Raw genomic sequence first — 22,454 nt, forward strand, 5'->3', positions numbered from 1 at the left:
TCAGGAGAAAGAATTTTATAGATAAGAAACAATAAACAACCTTGAGAATGAGACCAGAAGAGTCCTTCTTCAACTGCTGGGCTGGGAAAAGAGACTTTCTAATGCATCTTGGGATCACTGTGAGCAGCAGAGATTCTGAGATCACACCACAGAGAGCGTATACATTCACATGAGCATATACAGAGAAAGTATGTGTACATATATATGTATTGATACTTACCTGTATCTATACAGATATATAGACATCTATATTGACATAGATATTTAGACACCTGTATCAATATCAATAAGATCAGAATCAGCTCAGAGAAAATAGGAAATGGAAGCCGTTGTGCAGAAATGACATGCAACATTACCTGCTCATCTGGTGTCACTTTGCATTTCGGTGTGATTCACTGCCCACTGGAAATTGATGGCCAATTTAGATATCCCAAGAAGGGCATGACACCTCTCTTATTTCCCACTAAAGCATTCTCATCTTATAAAAGCCCTGCTGTTAGTCTCCAAAACCTACCACTACAGTACTTGCTCTCTGTATTAGTCAAATAATCTACTTGTTCTTATTCTTACTGCATGATATTTCAGTCACTTGTAATGACAACACCTTTCTCATGTGGCTTCAGCACATTCTCTTAGCATATTCCTACCTTTTGTGCTCAGGTCATTACTGCAGCATTAATCAAAAGAAACCCCTGTTCATAATGTCCCTCAGGCCCAACTTCCCATTTCAGCAGAGTATGTAGGCACTAATGTCTGTATCAGCCAATTTGCTTCCTTGTTTATTATTCCTCTGCTAATTTCTCTCTCTTCCACTCTCAACAAAAAATTTCTCATGTCCAAAGCTTTGCTGAAGTCTAGATTTATGTTCTGCGTGTCCCCTCTCTAGAAAACTAGTTATTCTAACAAAGACAAGCATTGAATGACTCTATTTTCCACTGACTTTGGTATGTACAATTTATCTTCCTGCTTGTCATTATTCTTTCCCAAAAATAAATTTTCAAAACTGAAATTCTGTCTGACAGTTGAAGAAAATCACAGGTGCCAAAATCCCATTTTCTTTAAACCTTCATTAAATACAAAGTCACTAATTTGCTAATGGGGCCACTTTGACATTAGAAGTGCATTAAAAATTCAAGAACTTCATATTTTCTGCTGCTTTTTACCTTGGAGGCTACTTCTATTAGCCCCTTTAACCCCTTTATTTAATTTTTTGTATTGTGTTTGGGGTAAAGGACATGTTATGTGGTAAAGGATAAACTGATCCCCCATGAAGGTTATTAAGGAGGAAATTTTCCCCAGGACTTTATGAGGAGTGGTATAGGGAAAAAAAGAGGGGGAGGGGATTTGCTATCTTCTGGATCCTTCTGTTTCCCAGGATTACCTGGAAATTTTGCCAAAGAAACCTCTACTAATAAAGGGATATGCTGTTACCAGTTTCTTCCTTTCTGAGATAAACTGGGGCTGTGTCTGTTGGTCATTTCTAAGTGCTGCAGTTTGCTGTGGGTTGTTGGAAAGTGGTTTGTGCCCTAAGCTGTTGAGTGCCTCATGCAGCCTTGCTAGAATAAAAATCTGTTGCACAATTCCTCAGATGGATGAAGGACAGAGATTTGAACTCAGAAATGTCTCTGCATTCCTCCATTGCCTTATTGATTCAGGAGTTATCATCATTTAGCTGGGCTGACACCTGCAGAATAACTTACCAAGAGCTCAGAGTGAACATAAAAGTGCTTTGTATCTCCTGAGGTTGGACTTGTTACAACCTCAGCCAGGAATTGTGGGCTCTTTCTCTGCACAAAGTCCATATAATCGAAATTCAGAAACAAATAGGGAGCAAGGGAAGAGAATCAAAGGGGCTGCTCTCATAGGAAATCTTCTATGAAACATGTTTTTATCTCTCCAAGAAGTGGACTGCAGGAACACTTGGCAATAAGAAAAACTTCCTTCACTGCATCTTTCCTTTTTTATTTTTATTTTTCTCATACTTACACTCGGTCCCTTGGGTTAACATCAAGGCATTCTGCTTCTTGGAATTTATCGTTGATAGTAAAAACAGTTTTCCTCTTGTTAGTTGTTATTGTGTTCACAGCTGCAACCACCTCTGCACTTGAGCTTTTGTTATTATTTTTTAATCCTTTCCAGTGTGCAAGTGTTTCTCAGCACTGACCCCGGTGATTTTGCTGCTATTGTCTGCTTCCAGACATGTGAACACTGTGTGCTTGCATGCCCCAGGGACACCCACTAAGGTCACCCTAGTAGCCTCAGTCCCCCAGCATTAAATCATCTATCTTTTGCTTACTCCTTCCCTCTTTGAGCAGTCTTTCCCTCTCCACACAGGCTGCCCTAAAACATCCTCCCCTTTGTATACAAATCTCAAGTAATAAAGCCAATGCCCTTAATACAGAAAACATGGAGCCTTCATTAGGACAAGTAGGACAAGGCAGCTGTTCACAGCTCTTTTCAAACTCAAACAGGCATTGCTACTTGAGTTATGCTCAGATTCTCCTAGGAGGGTTTCTCTCACAGACTGACTGATGCAGGTTTCCTTTGTAAATTCCAATTCCTGGGAGTCTCTTCCATTTGTCTCTCAGCCCAAAGAACAGTGTCCCCTGTCCTGCTTACTGAGAAAAGTTGACCAGGCAGAAAGCACAGGTTAGGAAGAATGTTTGATTCAAGCAAAGTCAGCCTGTGCTTGGATTTGATTTATCTGACAAATCCTGTGCCAAAGGTCTGAAGAACAGCTCCTAGAGGAGCCATCAGGTACCAAGCTGCTATTTCTGCTGTTAGACAGGCAGAAAAAAAGATGGGTCAGACTTGTCTGTTACTTTTGTGTGCAAATTTGACACAGCAAAGTCCATTCAAAGAGCCAACCAGCCTTGTGCTATGGGTCTGCCATGTTCCTCCTCCTCTTCCTTGTGCTATGGGTCTGCCATGTTCCTCCTCCTCTTCCTTGTGCTATGGGTCTGCCATGTTCCTTCTTCTCTTCTAGACAGCTGGAAATTTTGCAGCCTTCCCTGGCTTCAGATTCCTGCACAGATTCGCATTATCTTTCCAAAGGCACTCTGGTAACTGTGTCAAACATCCCCTGAAGTGCAGCACAACTTTTCTTCATGAAACCAGAGCAAGGAGATCTTTTCTTTCCAAGCTAGAGCCCATGGAAGCTGACAAAGGATATGAGAGTGGGTGGCTCTCTGCATCCAAGGAATCAACCAAAAGCTTATGTGCACATGCCAAAACCAGTGCTGAGTTCCTTTTCCCACAAACACCTGGACACCTGCAAGCTGAGTATTCCAGGACCTCCAGGAGGCTTGAGAGATGATGATACAGGGACACAGTAATCACCTTATAAAATCTCGTGTTTCAACTCCTTCCTGCCCAGGAACTTGCAACAAGCACACAAACTGAACTCACAGTGCAACCAGAGATTCATTTAGCCCACTATCTGCAAGGATATGACTTTGGATATTTGGATCATGCTGTTGAAGTGAGCAGGAAAAGCGCTGGCTCCCTGCCTCATGAACAAGGGGGTAGAGGTTGAGGACTCTTGGGCCACCTGTGTACACGAGGAGTTTGATCTGCCCTGAGGCACCTCTCAACACAAGCAGAGAATTCCACACCAGGTTCCAGGACCAAAGAGTGGGGTCCTAGATGGATTATTATGCTTAGCTGTTGTTTCTCTAGTAGCCTCCTAGACTACAGGGAAAAGATCCCCCTAAAAGTGAGTGGACATAATGGCAGAAGAGCTGTGAGGATTTAGCACAGGGCTAAGCATGGCAAAAGAGCCTGTGGCAAAAGGGTTCAGTGAAGACAGGAAGCAGCTGTACCATGTGGGGCTGGGATCTGCTCACCCAAGTGTAATGACCTATTTTCCAGCTTTTCCGCTCAGGTGACAATGCAGCAGGGGCTGGGATGCAGCTAAAAGCATCTGTAATGAACCTGCAGCCTCCACTCAGGGAGGGAGCAAGGAGGGAGGCAGCCAGGTGGAAAGTTTAAAATCACAAGGCACAAAGATATTTAATAAAAACCACCCATTTTCTCAGCCTCTCTAATTCTACAGGCTTTCTGCAGGTGAATCAGGATTTGGGTGCATTGTAGAAGAGCTCAGCTCCCTGGAAGGAGGCTGCCCTGCATCTGGGAACTGAACAGAAAGAAAAGTTAGCAGGACTCCCTGATTCCATGCACCAGTGGGCACAGGTGTGTGTCCCAGTGCTGTTCTCCCCAGGGAGGGGAGGGACAGTCTCTACAATGGAGACCATGCCCACACTAGTCTTCCCTTTTTGGGGAATGCTACAGGATTGCTGTATTGCCTGTTTTTGCCCTGGGCCGTCATGCCTGCTCACCCTCCCATGGCTGTTGGTAGCTGACATGGCTACTTACTTGGGAATCTACTCCTTCCTGAGTTTCCTGGGGACTAGGCAGGCTCAAGCTGCACATTCAGCCTGTACAGGCCTGGCTTGGGAGGGCTGTTCTTACATTTGGTGTGTGCCACAGCCCTGCTTGCAGCTGGAGGTCAGAACTGCCTAACAAAATCTTCCCTCTGTCCTGTTTCCATCACATCCTTATCTATTGCTCCTGCTCAAACCCTCCTGTGATGAAAGTGCCCTACTGACCCTCTGTAGCATCCTCGGTAAGAAAGGGAAAGAAGGGTAGTTTGGGCTAACCTGACAAGTCCATCTGTCTGTCCAAGAGGAACCCAATTCTTCTCTGAGAGGCAGTCCCTTTGCTGGGCTCCCAGCTCTGCATGTTCTGAGAGCAGCTTGTCTCTCCCTGACTTTCCATGACAGAAGGACAAGACAACACAGGCTTGACAGACAGGAGACCTCCTCAGCCCCAGGAAGAATGTCTCCAACAGCAACTTCCACTCCTAACACCAGCCAGACCCCAACTCAGCACAATGTCTCCTCTGGTGGCATCTCTGCCCATTTCTCCTCTTGAAGAAGTGCACCAGGACAGCCACATCTGCACTCCCAAATCCCACAAGCTGAACACAAACCATCCAGTACCAGCACAGCTGACTCCATTCATGAAATCACTCACATTATCTTGCTCATGAATGAACTATGAATGGAAGTAATTCCTGAGTCAGGAACAGGTGGAGGGGAAGAATGGACTAAAGTGAAGGAAAGTATGAAGAAAGGAGAACAAAAGCAACAAATAAACACAGAATGAAGAAAGGATGCAAGAATGATGACATGTCTTATATTAAAACTATGTGTTAATGACTTGGGCCTGACTTTTTCAAAGCAACAGAATTATTTTTCTGCAGTATTTGACAAATAGATTTGATTAAAACTGCTCAGTACCACATAGGTCCTTTAATGGGCCAGGCTACCTCTCTCCAGCTGTGTTCCCTGGACTGGTAGACACTGAAACCCTGGGGCAGGTCTCCAGTGACTCCCTCTCACTGGCTGCAGGACAGCCTGTAGTAGATTCTTGGATCTTACTGGATCTTCTTAGATTCTTCTGGATGCTGATCACAGTGAATGGTTATTTTGTGAGGTGCTTAAAATAGGTTATAAATAGGATTTATGCCCTGCAACACAAAATGCCTAAAAGCTGCATACCCAGACTAAACTAGCACACTGAGAAAAACAACACTCTTGAGGGCCCCATGTCTCTCCATTGACAAAAGGAATTCATAAATTTCTAGAAGACACTAAACTTGGTGGTGGCCAACAACAAGTGAGATAAATCCTAGTTTTAAAGACTGAAGTCTTTTCTATACAAGGAAATTACATACTGCATCTTCCTAAAGAGACAGACCAGAGTGGTTCAGTGTTATCAATGCATGTGTGTCAATTATAGTCAGAAACTGCTGAAAATCTCCTGCTCTCTCTGTTGTTCCTCTGGCTAGCATGTAGAACTACTTGTGAATTATCCAGACACCTTTTTTGAGTTCCAAGAAAATCAGTTTAAGGTTGAGAGATAAGAGCATGTAGATGGAAAGGAGATTAGAATTTCAGGGCATTTAGGTGCTGGGCATGAAGGTGTGGGAAGGCAAAATAGCACACCAAAGTGCTCAATCTTCATAAAATGCTTACCTCACCTAAACCCCTGCCCTTTTACATAAAAGGCTTTGCAACCAGCATAGCACTTCTCTGGAGTTTTACATTCACTGGTGGCAGTAAAGTGGGATCATCTTCACAGTGCCAAATGCCACCCTGCACTCCTGAGCTCTGCTGTTTGACAGCAGGAACAGCCTTCTCTGTCAGCCAGCACAGCTTCAAAATCTGCAGAAGCCAAGAGAACTCTGCAGAGTACAGACCTAAGTCTGGACAATACAGCTGAGTCTGGAGTTTATAACCTGGGCAGCTCTGCCCTGCCTCAGAATGCACAAGGGAGGCTGACACTTTTGCAGATGTTTTAAGAGCTGTGCTATTATTTATTCATGCAGCTGAGTTAATTCAACCTGGATGCAATAGAAACATCGCTCACAATACACAATTGCAACATAAGTTTTCACATCAAGCAAAAGCTAAACTAACACAGCAAGTAGCATCAATAATTGAACTTGCTTTTGGGAGGTAGAGGAGGCTCCAGGGTCAGGTTTGGGATGTGAAAGAGCACAGACATCTCTTCCTGCATACAGGCTCTCTCACTGCAGGTGATCACAGCCTGTCCAAGCACTACTGCCTGCTCATGGCCACCCTGCCTGGCCATTTGACCTCAGCAGGACTAAGTGCCTGTTCTTCTTCTGCCCATTTGGGCCACAAAAATGACTGTGGTATTGGGCAAATTGTGCAAAAGCTACTGTATGAGCTCTCCTGTCTGCTGCATGCTCTCCAGGGAATGCCATGTACCTTTACTGAGCGTGGGTGGATGTGGGGACAGTGAGACAGCCCTTGCAGGGTCTGTCCTCCCAACTTGTGCCAGTGTTCCTGAGCTAGTTTAATGGGAGTTGGATGGGGAATGAGAACCAGACAAGGTCTTAGGCAGCTCTAAAATGCCAAAAGGTCCCTGATCTGCCTCTTGCTCTCATAGAAACAGCTCGTAAGTTGTGACCAGCCCTTGAGATATAGTGCACTGGAAATGCCAGCACTCTACACTACACTGCCAGCCCTCTTCTTCCTGCAGCATGGACAGGAAAAATATCCAGGATTATAATTCTGGGCCATGATTTCTCCTTTCAATGCCTTATTTCCATGCATGGCACACTGCTGGGTGTGCAGCCATTGCCCATCCAGCTCTCACAAGCAGCTGATGAAAAATTTGCTTGCAAAACTCACCAACTATGCTCAAGCATACCCCCAAGCTCAGAACTGGCACAGGAAGAAAGTACCTTCAAATGGCACAGCTACAACCAGCTGAATGTGCATGTTTTTTCCTTCCTGTTTTAGAATATCCTACATATATTTTAAGTCTACTTTTATCTTTTATCCTCCAGTTTTTATCTTTGCCTTTATGGAGGACAAATTAGGCATTTATTGTGAAGAGGGGATGGCAGCACAGATTGACAGTGCAAGCATATCATCTGTGGCCTGGCAAGATCAGACACAGGTTTGAACCCTGAACTCAGACCCAGTTGTTTGATACCTGCTCAAGTACACAGAGTCCCTGCCCCAGATGTATCCATGCACACACAGCCTCAACATCTCAGTCCCCATCTTTGAGCCTTGTTTTCTACAGATGTTAACAGGATGGGCCAGGTCATTCCTTCACTGAATATTTGGAGTGTTACCATGAGAGGGGCAGTGGAAACTGCAAGTAATGAGCATGATGGAGTAGGGCCACCTGCTCCAATGGCCCCCATGCCTCATGCAGGAAAAGGACAGGCAACCCCAGTGCAGCAGCTCCTGGGCACTGAGGCTGGGAGGCTGACACCAGGCTTTCCAATAGGCACTGCTCCCAGGAGATGCTGACACTGAGTTTGTGGTCCCACATGAGGCAGAGGAACATGATGCCAAATTTACTGTTACAGGGAAGTGTCAGCCTGTTGTTGTTGCAATATTCCTCTGTGTGTGCAGAGGCTAGGTTTGGACCTGAGCAGATTATCTGTGAGGGGAAGCAGCCCACACAATGCTTACTGGAGAAAAAGGGGCAATTACTTTTAATTGTAGTTCTCAGTGTGAAGAGACTGGACAGCACATGTGTATTGTTGCTGGACAAATCAATACTCCTACAGTATATTAAAAAAAGAGATGGCCCAAAGGTCAGGTGGGTACCTGCAGAAATAAGAAGTAGCAATTGCAGCTGGAATTAATTTTAAAATTTAGGCCTAGATTTGGCTCTTGAACTTTGGCATCCTCCAGTTTTTCTCTGGAGTAGAAGCGGTATGTGGATGGGATTTGGAGTTTCTTTATGGTTTGATTCAAGAGAAACCACTGCAAAATTCAAGGGAAATAGAGAACATTTTGGAAAATTGGGAGAATGTAATAAAGGACGCAGTGCAAAGGACTTCCTGTCTAATGGAAAGGCAGCTCTCACTAAGAGTTGTGCTTCTGCATAATAAAAGAAAGACACAGCTGAGTGCTGGTCATGCCTTGAAATGAGTCTCTGAATGAACCAGACTTGAAAGAGGAGAGATGTGCAGGCTGAGAGATGCATGGCTTGTGACCAGGAGAGGGTCACAGTGAAAGAACTGAAGGAAACAATCCAGCAAAGGCAGCCACTGAACAGAAGCAGGAAGGGAACCTCAGATTTTGTTCTGTAAAGGGACAGCTCAGCTTGTTGGAGATTTTGGACTGGGGATGCTCCTCAGTGCTCCATGGCTGCTGTGGCAATGACAAGCCCTTAGTAGCATCTTTTCATAGGCAGGCCTCCTCATCACCACAAACAGGACCTTGTAATTATCCTCATAATGCAGTTGGACCAACTCAAAAGGCCACCAATTTCCAACCTGGACAGAAAGAGAACTGAGTATGTTGCCAGCATTCACTTCTCCCTGCTGGTCTCACAGCAAGAAGTAGATATTTTTCCTCCTCTGTCTCTCTTAGTACTTCCCAGAAGGCATCAGAGGTACTTTATATGGATGGGATGAGACCTCACCAAAGAGTTTCCCAGCCCCCAAACCTGCCAGCAGCACTTGTTCTACCACCTGACAGTACTGAGCTCCTGCTAGGTGACCGCAGGCCTGCTGAGGAAGGGCTGAAATGAGAGAAGTGATGATATGAAGGGTGACACACATAGCTGGGAAATGTGTGGGGGATGCCAGATAGGGACTGGCAATGGTGGAGTTCCTGAAGAGTGGGGGCAAAGGGGCATGGAGTGCTTGCTGGTGCAGCCAGGGGTAGAGCTGGCAACTCCTTTAGAGTGGAGGGAGGAGGGGAAGGGATTTCCACACTTACTCCAGAACATCCCTGTTGAACTGCTTCTTGCTGTTGCCCAGGAATTCCCCAATCATCTGGCGGCTGAGGCCCTTGCGCTGCAGCAGGAAGTGTGCCACCCCAATGGGGGTGTCTGGGATGAAGCCTCGTGAGATCAGGAACTGGATCCCTTTGTCTGGGTTTCTGGAAGGGAAGGACAGAGACATGGTGAGTTTGCATGAGCTCTTGGAGGCATTGTTGCCTCTGGCTCACCCCATGGCTTGCATCAGTGCAGCCCTTGGTATGTGCCTGGGCTCCTATGTGTTCACGGCGTGTCAGCAACGGGACTGGTTGGGGTGAGGAAAAGTGACTTGCTGTGTGCCCCCCTGGCTGCTGCTGAGGACAAAATGATGTCATAGGACCTGTTGTGTCACTTGCAGAACCTGCTGTCACCTGGTAATCACAAGTGGCTTCCCACTGCCACAACAGATCCTACTGCATTGTACCACGCCTCATAAGTGACTCTTCTGCCATCCATCTGCTCCACAGTCAGAGGCCCTTCCCTCTGTGAAGAAATTCATGAGACATTGCTGCCATGGTCTGTGGGCAAATGAGGCTCAAGGCTCCAAGGGGAATAACCAAAAGTGGGCATTTTTTCTGTTAAACAAATAATTTTGTTTTTCATAGATTTTCAACATTCAGTGTAGAGTGATACTTTTTTACCTTCCTCACCTGAGCTTGATGTTGGCTGCCTGAACAGAAATCTCATACTCAGATTTGTTTACTTCTCTTCTACTCCCCCCACCCTTAGCTGTGATTTTCTTCCCTTCTCTATTGATTCATGCCCTCAGGCAGAAATCTTTGTGTGTGAGAGAAGGCACCCAGAGAATGCTTTGTCAGAAGAAGGGAGGGAGCAGTGTGCAGCTCCCAGACAGAGGGCTTTTCTCCCTCTGTGGCTGTGAGCATCTCTCTGAGAGCAGGTCTGGTGCTGAGTGGGCCTGATTGCCTGGCTGTGGGAGTGATTTTCTGCTTCTTAATGTGCCAGTGTCTGTGCCTGCACACACAGCTCTTACAGAAGCAGAGTGGTTTGGGTTGGGAGTGACCTTTAAAGGCCATCTACTCCAACCCTCCTGCAGTGAGTGGGGACATTTTCAGCTGGATAAGGTTGCTCAGAGAACCCTCCTACCTGATATTCTATATCTCCAGGGATGAGGCATCCACCACCTCTCTGGGCAACCTGTGCCAGTGTTTCACCACCTTCATTGTAAAAATCTTCTTCCTTACATCTAATCTAAACCAGCCTTCCTTCAGTTTAACAGCATTACCCCTGGTTCTATTGCCAAAGGCCCTGATAAAACATCTGTTCCCATCTTTCTGTCCTGGTTTATAAGCCCCTGTGTATGTGGGAGTGCTGTGAGTTTCTGTGGTGCCTTTTCTTGCAGACAAGAACAAACAGTACGTGTGTATTGTGCAGGAAGTTTTCCTCCCATATTTCAGTCTGCCCCACTGAAGGGTCTCTGTCATGGTGCACTGTGCACAGGTGAATCACTGCAATGGCAGGAGGATTGCCACATTTCTTTGGTTCTCTGGGAGAGGTAAGAGGGTGACTTCATGATATGATGTCATGCTTCCATCATTAATCCAAATTCAGGGTTCCTTGTCAAGGCTCAAGGAGTGAGTTTGCTCAGGCAGTTTCCTGGGGTGAGGAAAGAATAGGATGAGATTTCAGAGCACGTGAATGCATGATATGCACAGGCACAGACTGTGACATTGTCAGGTGGTGAAGTATGTGGGTGAGCAACATATGTCTAGCTATAAGGGGAGCTGCATTCAGCAGAATGGCCTGCTCCTTACAGGGGCCTCACGGACATGTAAAAAGTAGATGGGCTTGAAATAGTTCTGCTTACTCTGTAATGTCAAAAGAAAATATCCTGGGCAGTGTGGCATTGCTGGGGAGAGGGCTGCAAGAATAATCAGCCCATTAAGTTTATAAACAGGAGAGGTGCAAGATCTGATAGTGAAAACCCCAGGCCTTCTTCAGGGAAAAGCAACAATACACCTTCTTTATTATCATACAGACCTACTGGTTCACTGCTGAAGAGTACAGGCAGAGTTCCCTGCTAAGTGCAAAGGTGATATGGTTGGGACACAAGTCAAACTAAGCACCAGAGATTCATAAAATGCACATCCACCTGCACACTGTGGTATTTTGCAAGGGACAGTACGGTGTTCACAACACAAGGATGAACTGTTATACCTGTGTGACTCCAAAGTCACTGGACTGACTTTGGATCCACTCCAGTGGGGCTGAGAGTTTAATATGGCCAGAAAAATGCACACACTAGAATGGATGTGCAGGTTTCAGTAGAGATGGTACACACAATGCCATCAAAGGATGCAGGATAAAACAGTACAGCTGTGACAGTCCTCCTGCACTGCCTGGACTATAACTCAAAAAATTCTTTCACTAACAGTAGCCTTTCATCAGTTTTTCCCAGGATTCAATTTGTTCTGCACAAAATCCTGATAGCAATACAGCATCTCTGCCACTGAACACCTGCAGATGTATCCCACGTAGTGCAGCACGAAGCTTTTACCCAAAGGTGCAGCAGACAACTCTACTCCTCTCTCTCCTGAGCCTGGTCCCTGCTATTCATTTTTGGTGCTGCAGGGGTGTTAGGCAGAGCCAGCAAATGCTGCGGGATTCCTCAGTCCTGCTGTCTTTCCCTCTGCCCACGCAGCCAGCTGCCCACACACGCTGAGCTATCACAGCAGTGCTGCATAATGAAGCACTCACCATTCCAGGGATTTCACCCCCTCACGGTGCAGCAGGGATGGGGAAAGTGCCACTGCATCGATGTGTTTCCAGGGGCCTGCTCCAAGCCAGAGCACTCCCTTCCAAAAATGCACAGCAAGGCCAGAGAGACTGTGACAGTTCCCACTAGAAACTGCAGGCTTTCAGCTCCTGCTCCAGGGAAAGCCAGGAAAAAGGATGTGCACGCACACACACACACAGCCTCAGCTCCATGGCCTACAGATCAGTGCCTACAACCCAAACCCCACAAGAGTAAACTGGCTTCTCCCTGGAAATAGACAGGGAAAGCCACAACCAAATAACTGCAGAAAGCTTAATGGCCCTCCCAGCCCCTTGGATAAGAAACCACAAGGGGATCCACTTAGACACTGCTCAGAGATTGAAGAAAGACATCATTCCCCAGAGCTAACAAGTTATTTTTCTCACTCCTGTCCTCCAACCTGTACTCAGAACTGGAAATATGTCCCTCTCAGATCTGTAAGCGTCCCAAATCTGTCTGACCTAACATCACTTCACTTCTAGGTGTGCTCTGAGACCAACCCTAAAAAACTCTCTTCCTGTTCCCTGCCTCCTGGAGCCTACATGGTACACATATATAGATCCTGTGCATTGCCCCTTTGTCTGTGAAAAACTTCTGCCTAGGGCTGCATAATGATCAGTCCTTGCTTTGACTAAAATGCCCACGCTAATGTGTGGAGAAACGTTCTCCTAGTATGGGTATATTACATCCTCATTATTAGGGGACTCAAATGGAAACAAAGACAGAGATATGAGAGTGTGATGATAAAGCAAAACACAGTACTTCTCATGGCTTGCTTAGATGACAAAAGTCTCATTAAAAGGCAATGAGCAAATCTAAATCTTAAGGGAGCTCAGCTCCTTTCTGCCTATCCACGTGTGACCCTGTGAGTTAACCTTTTCTGATGGTGATCTCTGCTCTGCTTTTGCTTTCACACCTACAGCCTCCTCATAGGATATCAAACTCAGTTATGTCAGAGACAGGTGACTAAACCTGGTCTGTCAGGTGAAAATATACCCAAGTATCTGAAGGAAAATGACATCCAGAGATAAATTTTATCATTATGACTCATAGTGGGCTAGCTAAGCTCAGCTCTACCTCTGTCTCCCTCTCTCTTTACTTGGAATTGCCCTGTGTTAAGTAACCAGAGCTGGGTTTACAGTCCTAGCTATGTTTGTTGCAAGGTAGGACTTGTACCAAACTAAGCTAGGACTGTAGCTTAGGACTCCTTTGCAACAGAGTGAAGCAGAGTGAGCCCAGGCTCAGCTGGTGGATGCCAAATGGACAGCAACTGGAACTGAAGGTTCAGTGAATTGTGAGAGCATGGGCACTGCTCATGAGCTTGTTCCTCTGTTAGGCAGAAGAGAAGGACAGTACTTGGGAGAATATAGGGAAAGAGCTTCTGGGAAGCCAACCTGTGTTGTGCACTGCATACCCAGATGGTCATGCCCTTGAATACGGATGAACTTCCCTGGAGATGGATCTAGACCAAGAACCTGCCATCATCTGTTCCTGTGAAGCATAACACTGGCTGGGAAATAGAGGAAGAGTCACTTACATATTAAAGAGGTTCAGCCCAATGCGGTAAAGGCGTTTCCTCATGGTGTCTGTGGAAAGTGTGGGCGACTTGCAGCTGGCTGGGTTCTCGCAGTGGTACCTTGGGAGACTGAGGATCATGGCCTGCAGGGCTTCTTTTGAGGACACCTCAGAGGCTGACTTGGCTGAGGTGGAGGTGCTGCTGCTGCTCAGCTGCTCTGAGTTGTCTGCATTCTCAGACTCCAAGCCTTTGCTTTGTCCTGCCTCATTGCTTGCATCAAACTGGAGCTTCTGCACTGCCATCTGATCCGGCTCAGCGCTGCTGTCCCCTGTGCCATTGGTACTGACATCCACCTCGGTGGAAGTGAGGCTGTTCTCAGGTAAGCTCTCTGGGGCAGACAGTAGTTCACTGGCTTCTCCCTCCCCTTCTCCTGGGCTTTCTTCAGCCTTGGTAGGTGGAGACAGCCCAGCCTGGTCATTGCTGCTGAGACAGTTTGCCATGGACACCGAGGTAGATGATGAGACAGAGATGTTCTTGTTGTCGATCTGCACTGTGACATCTCGAAAAGCCATCATGAGAGTGCTGCTGCTCTTGGGTAGAGTATCTGGCAGGAGACCTTCCTCCTTCTCCTGATCCTGTAGCTCAGCCTCTAAGTCTTGGTTTGGCTGCATGGAGCTAGCGCTGAAGGTCTCCCTGATCTGGTAGGAGCCCCCATCTTGCAGGGAGCACATGGTCTTGAGGCTCCAGGTGCTGAGGGCGTCATCGATGGATTTCGCCAGGGACTGAACTTGTTCAGTGAAGGAGTCCTCCAGCTCGGTTAGTGCCCCACTGATAGTGGCCGGCAGGGACGGGGACCTCACCAGCGGGATGCCCACGAAGTTGTACCCCTCCACCAGGGCCTTCTCCGCGGAGAAGCTCTCCGAGTTCTGCACGCGGACTTTCCTCAGGGAGATGCGGCGCGGCATGCGGCTCTCCAGCAGGGAGTTGCGGATCTTCTCAAAGTTCTTGCTGAGCTGGTACTGCCGGAACGCGGTCTGGATGGTACAGGCTGCCCTGCGGGACACCAGGTGGCCGCCGTATTTGTGTTCTAGCATTTCGATCTGAAAAACAGACAGCAGATACGTTAGTTCTTGCTGATTGCCTCCTGATGGCTTCTTATTGTCCAACTTTCTACACTGATCAGTCTTCAATGACTGTCAAAGGAACTTCTGACACCGAATTAACTTTTCCCTGCAATGCCATGCCCCTGATTTCAACAGAAGGTTCCCATTTGGGCATGACTGGCTAAATCATCAGCGCCATGAGCTTCCTCACAGCTGTAATGAGATCCTGCCTCTTCCTAGAGTGCCAGTCATAAAAGCTTGAGCCTGCAGGTGCCCTTCCCTTGCAGACTCACTTCTGATGGCCTTTAGGACAGGTTCATCACTGCAGTTGCAACATTCCAGCAATATGTCTTCCTGCTCAGCAGTGCTCTGGTAATGTCAAGCATTATCTCTTGTCTCAGAGTGTTACTAATGCTTCTCCCCTTCTTAGCAACCTTAGGAAATACTCTTAGCAAAAGGAGAAATCATTCAGAAAATGGAAAAAAAAATTTAAACGCAAAGAATGCTGGCTTGATCTAGCAGTTAGCAAGAAACATAAACTTCCATATAAGTTAGTGGAGGCTGAGCTTGTTCTGAGTTGTGGCTTTTAAAAAGTACTCTGAATCCCAAAGTGTCTTCCTTTTTGATATCTGAATTTTTCAGGTGTCAGCCAGCAATGAAAAGAAAAATACCCAGAAAAAGAAAGACTCTCAGTTTTGAAAGGAAAAAAGTCAGAATTTTAAATGTTGAGACAAGATAATAAAAAAAGCAGAAGGAGGATTTACCTGAGCTGGTAACGACAAACACATGTAAATACATCGACACACACCATCTCAACTGGCTTCAGCAAAGCAGGTGTGTATGGCTGTTCCTGTAGTCTAGAATTTAAACTTCCTGGAAATCCCCCACTCTTCCTTTGCAGCTGGGCTTTCACTAACAAATTCCAGGAGAATGACAGATGATTTGGTTCCAATGAATGACTGACAGAGGAAAAGGGGGACAGTGTGAAGATGAAGGTGGAAGATGGGGTTAAAAAAAAAAGGAGAATGAACTCAAACTACCTTCACTGAGGTTTAGGCTATAAGCTATCATTGGCACTTCACAGGGCAGAGTGCAGGTGCAGACTGTAGCGTTAATGTGTGTCTGCACACATGTAGAAAAACCAAAAAAAGTTGAAAGGCAGGACTGAGAGTGCTGGTGAAGTCAGTCCTGAATTAGCAGAGGAGTCACTGCATCAGTCATGAGGTGAATTTGAGCTCATTAGCAGAACCAAAGGACAAGTTTTACTGACTGCATCCTCATCCCCAGACACAGCACTTGTCCCTCACCATGCCTTGTTGTCCCAGTACTCACAGTTCGAAAAGCTGAGCTCCACAAGATCTGAATTTAAGTGCAAATTGCTTTCACAGTCCAAGTGAGACTGAGGCATGAGCTTACAGAGTCATGTTGTGTCACCTGCTTCCTTCTTTATCATAGCATGACGTAAGTTACAGATAAAACCACCAGTGAGTGATGTAGGTACACGTAAAGACCTGATCTGACAGCTATGAGAAGTGTAAATGACCTCTGGAATCTCTCCAATACTGACTCCTCTGGAAGTAGAGGAAGATAATGTGACCTTGGGAGATGACAGGCAGAGAGGAGCAACCTAAGCCCAGCCCATTTTGTGTCTGCACTGGTGTCCTGGCTGTGGAGCAAGCACTGGGAGGCTGACATTTATGGAAGAGAGTGGGATGGGGAGCACATCCTTTCATATTTCCCTCTCTGGACATGAAGCAGGGACCTTTGCCTTGTGCTCAAACATCAGGTGATCAGGTGATTCTGTTTTCTGCCTGCCTTGCCCTTGAGCTCATGGTCTGTCCAAGGCGAACATCAAAGCCCAGCACTAAGAAATACCAGCAATTTTCTTAGTGATGGCGTTGGCCACTGCAGTTGCAGAGGTAGCTGGCTCAGAGCTCTGTTTACCCCTAATTTAAAGAACATTTGCCTAATACTTTCACTGCTGCCCTCCCAGAAATGGTCTGCATAAATGTTGCTAAAAATCACCCCCCCAATAATCATGGGTAGAGTGTCATTTACCACAAGACCTGGCAGCAGGCCTTTTGGATAAACAAGGACATCTTAAATCCTGCCATAAAACCAACACTCCTGATACATGTCTTTAAAGTTGGCCTGCCTGGAAAGAGACTGAACTATCCCTTGACCCATTCCTTCAGGATGAAGGCTCATGCAAATAAATATAAATTACATCAGTAACCTGCAAAGGACCAACCCAGACAGTTATTACTGACTACTCACCATTGAAATAATGATCTGGTTAATGAAATAATAATGATCTGGTTAATGAAAATGTAGAGCTAATTGTGTTAGGAGAAAAAGAGGAACAAATGAGAGAGACAGAATAACAGTAAAATGCAAAATAAAGCAGAAGCAAGAGCCTTACAATTATCTGAGGTTTCCAAGGAGGTGACAGCCATTCTGAAAACAAGAAATTCATATGCTCTGATCTTATTAGAGGCCAAGACAAGATGTCATTGCTGATCTAAAGTAAAAGGCCAGTTTATCTCATGCAAGGACAGTGCCAAAAATGGCAGGCTTTAATAGCTAGTGAGGAGAGATCCTTCTAAAAGTCTAAAGGAACAGAGCAAGCTGTCAGTACCTCGATAAAAAACACCACCAGCTTTTTGCAGTCCATAATCTCAGTCCTCCCAAAGGACTAAGGCATTAAGGAGCAGAACAAGATCTGAAGTGAGAGGGCTCCTCATCAACTAGTTTGTTTTCTAGTTCATACCAGGGGTGCAAGGCCGAGTTCTGCATGTGATCCGCTGCCTACTGGCACTGTCCAAAGCAAGAGGAATCCTACAGTATCTTTCAGCAGGCATAACAGGGACAGGGAGTGTTCCAAGGGATGCTTGAGAAGACTGGCAGAGCTATATGCAGCATCCCCATAGAGAGAAGTGCCCTCCCCACCCTTGTTTGCTAGCAGTGGGTCTCTGTCTCTCTTTCTTTGCTGTTGCCCAGACATTTGCTGCTTATGGATGTCTGAGACATACTCATTTGCTGTCAGACTGAGCTAACTAACAGTCCAAAGGAATTAAGGATTTCACACAGCTGTAGCCTGTGTTCTTCCCCTCCAGAGGAGGGGAGGGCGTCTGTTAGCACCACAGCAGTCATGGGTAATGGAGATATAAGTCTGGATGGCTGGAGGAACCTTCTGTTCTCATCTGAGAGCTGAGAAAGGCCAGACATGATTGGCCTTCTCTTGCTCCTAATAAACCCCACGAATTACAAGTAATTGCCTACTTAAAGCTACTCTTCTCTGGGGAATGATCTGACAGCCGGCGCCAAAGGAAGGGGAGAGCAGGAGGGGGATCAGGGGGGGATTTCAAAGAATAATTAGCTTAATACATTTCTGGGCCTCAGTATGAACACTCATTCTGAGCAATTGTGGCTGAATTAGAAATGGCTGTGAAATATCCACTGCCATGAGGGATTGCGTATGAAGGGAGATTTAACAAGGTCAAGGCAAGCCAAACTGCAGGCCTGGATATGGCCAAACATTTGAGGTGCACACCCCATGGCTTTGGTGCCGTAGGCATAAATTTATAAATCTGCCAGGAGAGACCACTTATTCTCTGTTAGCACTGGTTTTCTACCCAGGTTGCCACCATGTTATAACCAGAAAAGAATCAGGCTCAGGGGCAGAATCTGAATCACTTAAGGCAAAAAAAAAATAAAAAAAAAATACTTAAAAAGCATGCATGTCACTCATTTTTAATGCTTCTCCCTCCCTCCAGCCTCTCACAATGCAGGACGTTGCTATAAGGGATATTTGTTAATGGAGTGTTTTCCTTTATCCATAGGACACGTGCTGCCCTTCAGCACAGCCCAAGTGTATGTATGACTGAAAGCATTTTCCCTACATTACAATAGAGTCTAAGCACAGGGGAACTTTAGTACTTGAGTCTCTGTTCCAGCCTCCCAGCATAGAGTACTTCTGCTCTGTGCACTGTCAGAATTCTCTGCTTCATGGGGTAGCGTAGGGGAATAGAATATAAGTAAATAAAGGTAGTATAGAAAGTAATCTTATCCCCTAAGGGCTGCAGCTGAACCAATTACTAAAGATTAGGAGCAGGCCTGATGTTAACAGGCTGCAGCTGTAGCCAATCAGAAGAGTGTTATAAAAGAGTGGATTGGTAGGAACTGGAGTCAGTTGGCTGCTGTGAGGACAAGGAAGAGTCAGTGCCCAGAGGAGCTGCCTACAAGAAATATCAGGGAGGTATGAAACCCTAGCAATAAGGAACCCTTACAATGTAATGACAATAGAACTCTTGCAATATAATGACAACAGGGTAGGGAGCAAGGAGAGCCATGAAGCCACTCACCAACTCTCTAGGATGATGCTGAGGGGCTATGACTGGTCCAAGTCTTGCAGAGGAGGCTGCACTTTACCCTTCTTCCTTACTAGCACTCAGTTCTCTCTCAAAAGGTAAATGTGACTTCAATTGTGCAATGAAACTGAAAGTGTCTCCTTGCACCTTTTCTTTTACTGTGAGTTCTATTCCTGTATTACAAGTTCTCCTATAAGTAGTGTTCTACTGGGACAGCACTGTGCAGGTCCTATCACTGTTATTCCCATTTAAGAGATCTACCTGATGAGTAAACTGAGAGGAGTATCTATAAAAACACATACTACAGTGGAAGAATTATACTTTTCATGGCCTGAAAAACCCCCCTTCCAGAGGCTGCAGGCAATTCACTCAAGACACCTGTGAGTCTGGAGAGGCACACAAATTGTAAGGCCCCTTTGGTGTGAGGAAAGTGGTTTCACCGAGGAAATAGGCTCAGTCCCTGCAAGGTCATTTCTGTGAGGCACCAGACATTAATGAACAATCAGCTGAACATGTCTCTCTTGTTCACATGCATCCAGGGCAGATTTGGCCTCTGCTGCAAGAACAATGATATGGCAACATGACCTTAAAGCTAAAATAACGCAGGACAGACACTCCCCAGGACAAACCAGAGCAGCTGTAGGCTAAGAACATGCAGTCAAGATGTGGCACACCCTGAAGATATTCACGTTAGCTTGTGAAGCCCGTTAATTAGTCTCTCTTATTTTTTTCCTGGTGTGATGCAAGAATTCTGTCTGAGTATGCAGCATTTTGAGAAAGACAGGATTAGAGAGCAAATGTGTCTCTTTTGCTCAGAAATCTATTGGTCATTGATCTGACATGTATGTTTAGGGACAGCATCTGTACCTTGAGGGAAGTGGTAGAGAGATGTCCCAGAAAGTAGCAGCTTCTTCTGTGGAAACCTCATTAGCAGAGACCCTTCAGCTGCAATAGCACAGCTTCCGCTGAACTCTCCCCCTGTCACTTGTCCTCCTCACCTCACAGACTGCAGGGTCTGCCTGTCCTACAGCCTCTGACTGAGCTGCCTTCCCAGGGAAAAGGCACAAATTGTGCTTTAGGTTCTGTTTTGCACAACAGCTCTCCTGGACAGTAATCTGTAGTGATGAGAAGGGAGGGGACACATAGCACCTGTGAAGGAGGAGGCCAGCTGCCATTAGCCCCTGTCCCACTGTCTCCTGCTGGGAGTCCACCGGGACACACAGCTAGAGATGGGCATGCTTGTGCTCTGGAGCTAGGCTGTAGCCCCAGGCACAGAATGCAACTTGTAGGACTGAATAATTTTCTTTTACTCTGGTAAACTTGCCTATCTCTTCAGCATCCTCCTCTGGACTGAGGGCAGCGGTGGCAGCAGTGCACATTGTGGTAGATGCTGTGCAGGACAATCATTGAATAAACCCCGCTTCCTCTTGAAAGCTCATGCTAGTACAGAAGTGCTGGGGGCCTGCCCTGCATGCTCCAAGATGGCAAGATGGTTCTTGGAGACTCATCCATGAGGGAAGAAATTTGGAACAACCAGTTGCTGGGAGCCCAGTTGACACTGTACACTTGAGAGTAAGGCACTACCCTTGGATGCTGCTGCTTTTGGCTGCCTGCAACCCATCTCTAAGCCTACACTCACAACTGGGTTTCCAGGTCCATTTTGGACCACTGAATCCAGGCAATGAGGAGCAGATGCCAGCAGGTTTGGGTGAAAGAGTGACTCAGTCACAGAGGGGAATCTACTTTCTCCATCAGCCTCACGTGGAGGCTAGGCAGGGCAGAAGCTCCAGGTGAACAAAAGGCTAACGTATTTGCTGAAAGTCATTCCACCACAGTGCAAATACAGTCCCACCCTCCCCATCCCCTTCTCCCACGGCCTGAGGAGGAAGCCTTGGTACCTGTTTATTCTTTAGGTCAAGGGAGAGCTCATAATCGGAGGCAGCCGCATGGGAACACGAGGCCGTCCCTTTGCTGCGCTGCACTCTCACTGGGGAGCCCGTGTGGTGGAGGCTCGCCTTCTGCACCAGAGGGGAACACCCCGCTGCCTGCTCTTCTTGGAGCTCCTCATGCTGGGCTCTTAGCGGGTCGGACCTGCCTTCCTGGCCACTCTGTCTGCCGGCCTCCTTCGGATCCTCCGTTTCACACCCGGCTTTCTTGCTTGTGGAACCGCTGGGATCGTCACTGTGAACAAAACGCAATGTTTTGCTTTTTTATTTGTTTATATTATATTTGATTTATGACCATGTTTGCTGCTGTTTGTTATACTCCTTCCCTGAGCTGCGTTTTAAATGTCTAGGGAGCCTGGGCTGTCAGGGGTCTCCTCCAGTGATGCATCAGGATTGGAGGTTGATCTATCCAAAGCTCTGATGCCTCCCTCTCCAAGGACAGGCATCCCTGTATGAACCAATCCTGTGACTCCTCAAACTGCCTGGTTTCCTCCATTCCAGCTGCTGCAGTTGGAGGAGGTGGAGAGCCAAGGAAGGTGTCATGGTCTGTGGACACCTTTCCTGCCCTTTGGAGCAGCTGGCAATCACCCCTGTGCACCTGCCACCTACTGCTCAGCATCTCTGCACATCCTGAGTCCCATCTGGCATGGAGCCTGGATCCCAAGGAACCAGTTTCCCCTTGGAGTTCCTAAGGGCATGTGGGAAATGGGGCAGGGGCGGCTGAATGGTGCTGAGTTTCCAGAGAAACTCTTGGAGAGCTGAGAATACGAAAGGGCAACAGAGCCAGCCAGCCCTGAGGTCCTGACCCTTTAAAGGGTGTCTCCAATACAGCCATAGCAGACTGCAGAGCTTCCATGAAAGAAGCTGCCTCTTCCTCACCCACAAATTGCTGTGCCACTGAGATCTTGTGGAGAAAGGAAAGTTCACTTTTCTCCTGTCAGCCACAGCAGCAGCCGTGTGAAGCCAGGGTCTGACAACAGTGCACCCTAAGAGAAGGGGACATCTTGCTCCAGGTACGATGGGATTAGCATGTCTGATCCATTGAAGTGATGAGGAAGTCTGTACTTAACCCTTCTTAAAAAGTATATTCCAAAATCATCCAAATTCAAACAAGATTTTGTTGTTCTGGGGTTCTGTTTGAACCATGAGAGTGTTTGTTCATTGTTACCTTAGCCTCCTTCTTGTAGCTACAGAGGAATAATTTATGATTTCCAAAAGTGCACAAGCCTACTGGCTGCTACTCCAGCAAGTGCATCAGACACGTTTCCAGTGGTTTCCAAGGGATGAGCATTCAGCTGAGAACAACATCCAGTTTGGATATAATTACACAGAACCAATGCATTTAATTTCACTGAAACCAAGGATGTGTATTGCCTCCCATACTTAAATGCTATTAAATGATTTAATTCACTTCTGAAACATATC

The 22,454-nt window shown here is 46.5% G+C and overlaps 1 protein-coding gene across 5 annotated transcripts in view; it reads right to left on the bottom strand.

Moving 5' to 3' along the window:
* IQSEC3 (IQ motif and Sec7 domain ArfGEF 3) overlaps window positions 1–22,454 on the bottom strand; it is a 99,663-nt gene that overhangs the window by 18,097 nt on the left and 59,112 nt on the right. For 4 of the 5 annotated variants that reach the window (XM_054630963.2, XM_077178224.1, XM_077178223.1 and 1 more), the window contains exons 3-5: window positions 20,982–21,264; window positions 13,632–14,710; window positions 9,282–9,443 (exon numbers count right to left, since the gene is read on the bottom strand). In XM_054630963.2, coding sequence (XP_054486938.2) covers window positions 9,282–9,443; window positions 13,632–14,710; window positions 20,982–21,264 — 1,524 coding nt within the window. The remainder of the gene's footprint in view (window positions 1–9,281; window positions 9,444–13,631; window positions 14,711–20,981; window positions 21,265–22,454) is intronic. The other variant, XM_077178225.1, reaches the window with a different exon arrangement.

This window comes from Agelaius phoeniceus, chromosome 5 (assembly GCF_051311805.1).
Source record: "Agelaius phoeniceus isolate bAgePho1 chromosome 5, bAgePho1.hap1, whole genome shotgun sequence".
Taxonomy (NCBI): domain Eukaryota; kingdom Metazoa; phylum Chordata; class Aves; order Passeriformes; family Icteridae; genus Agelaius; species Agelaius phoeniceus.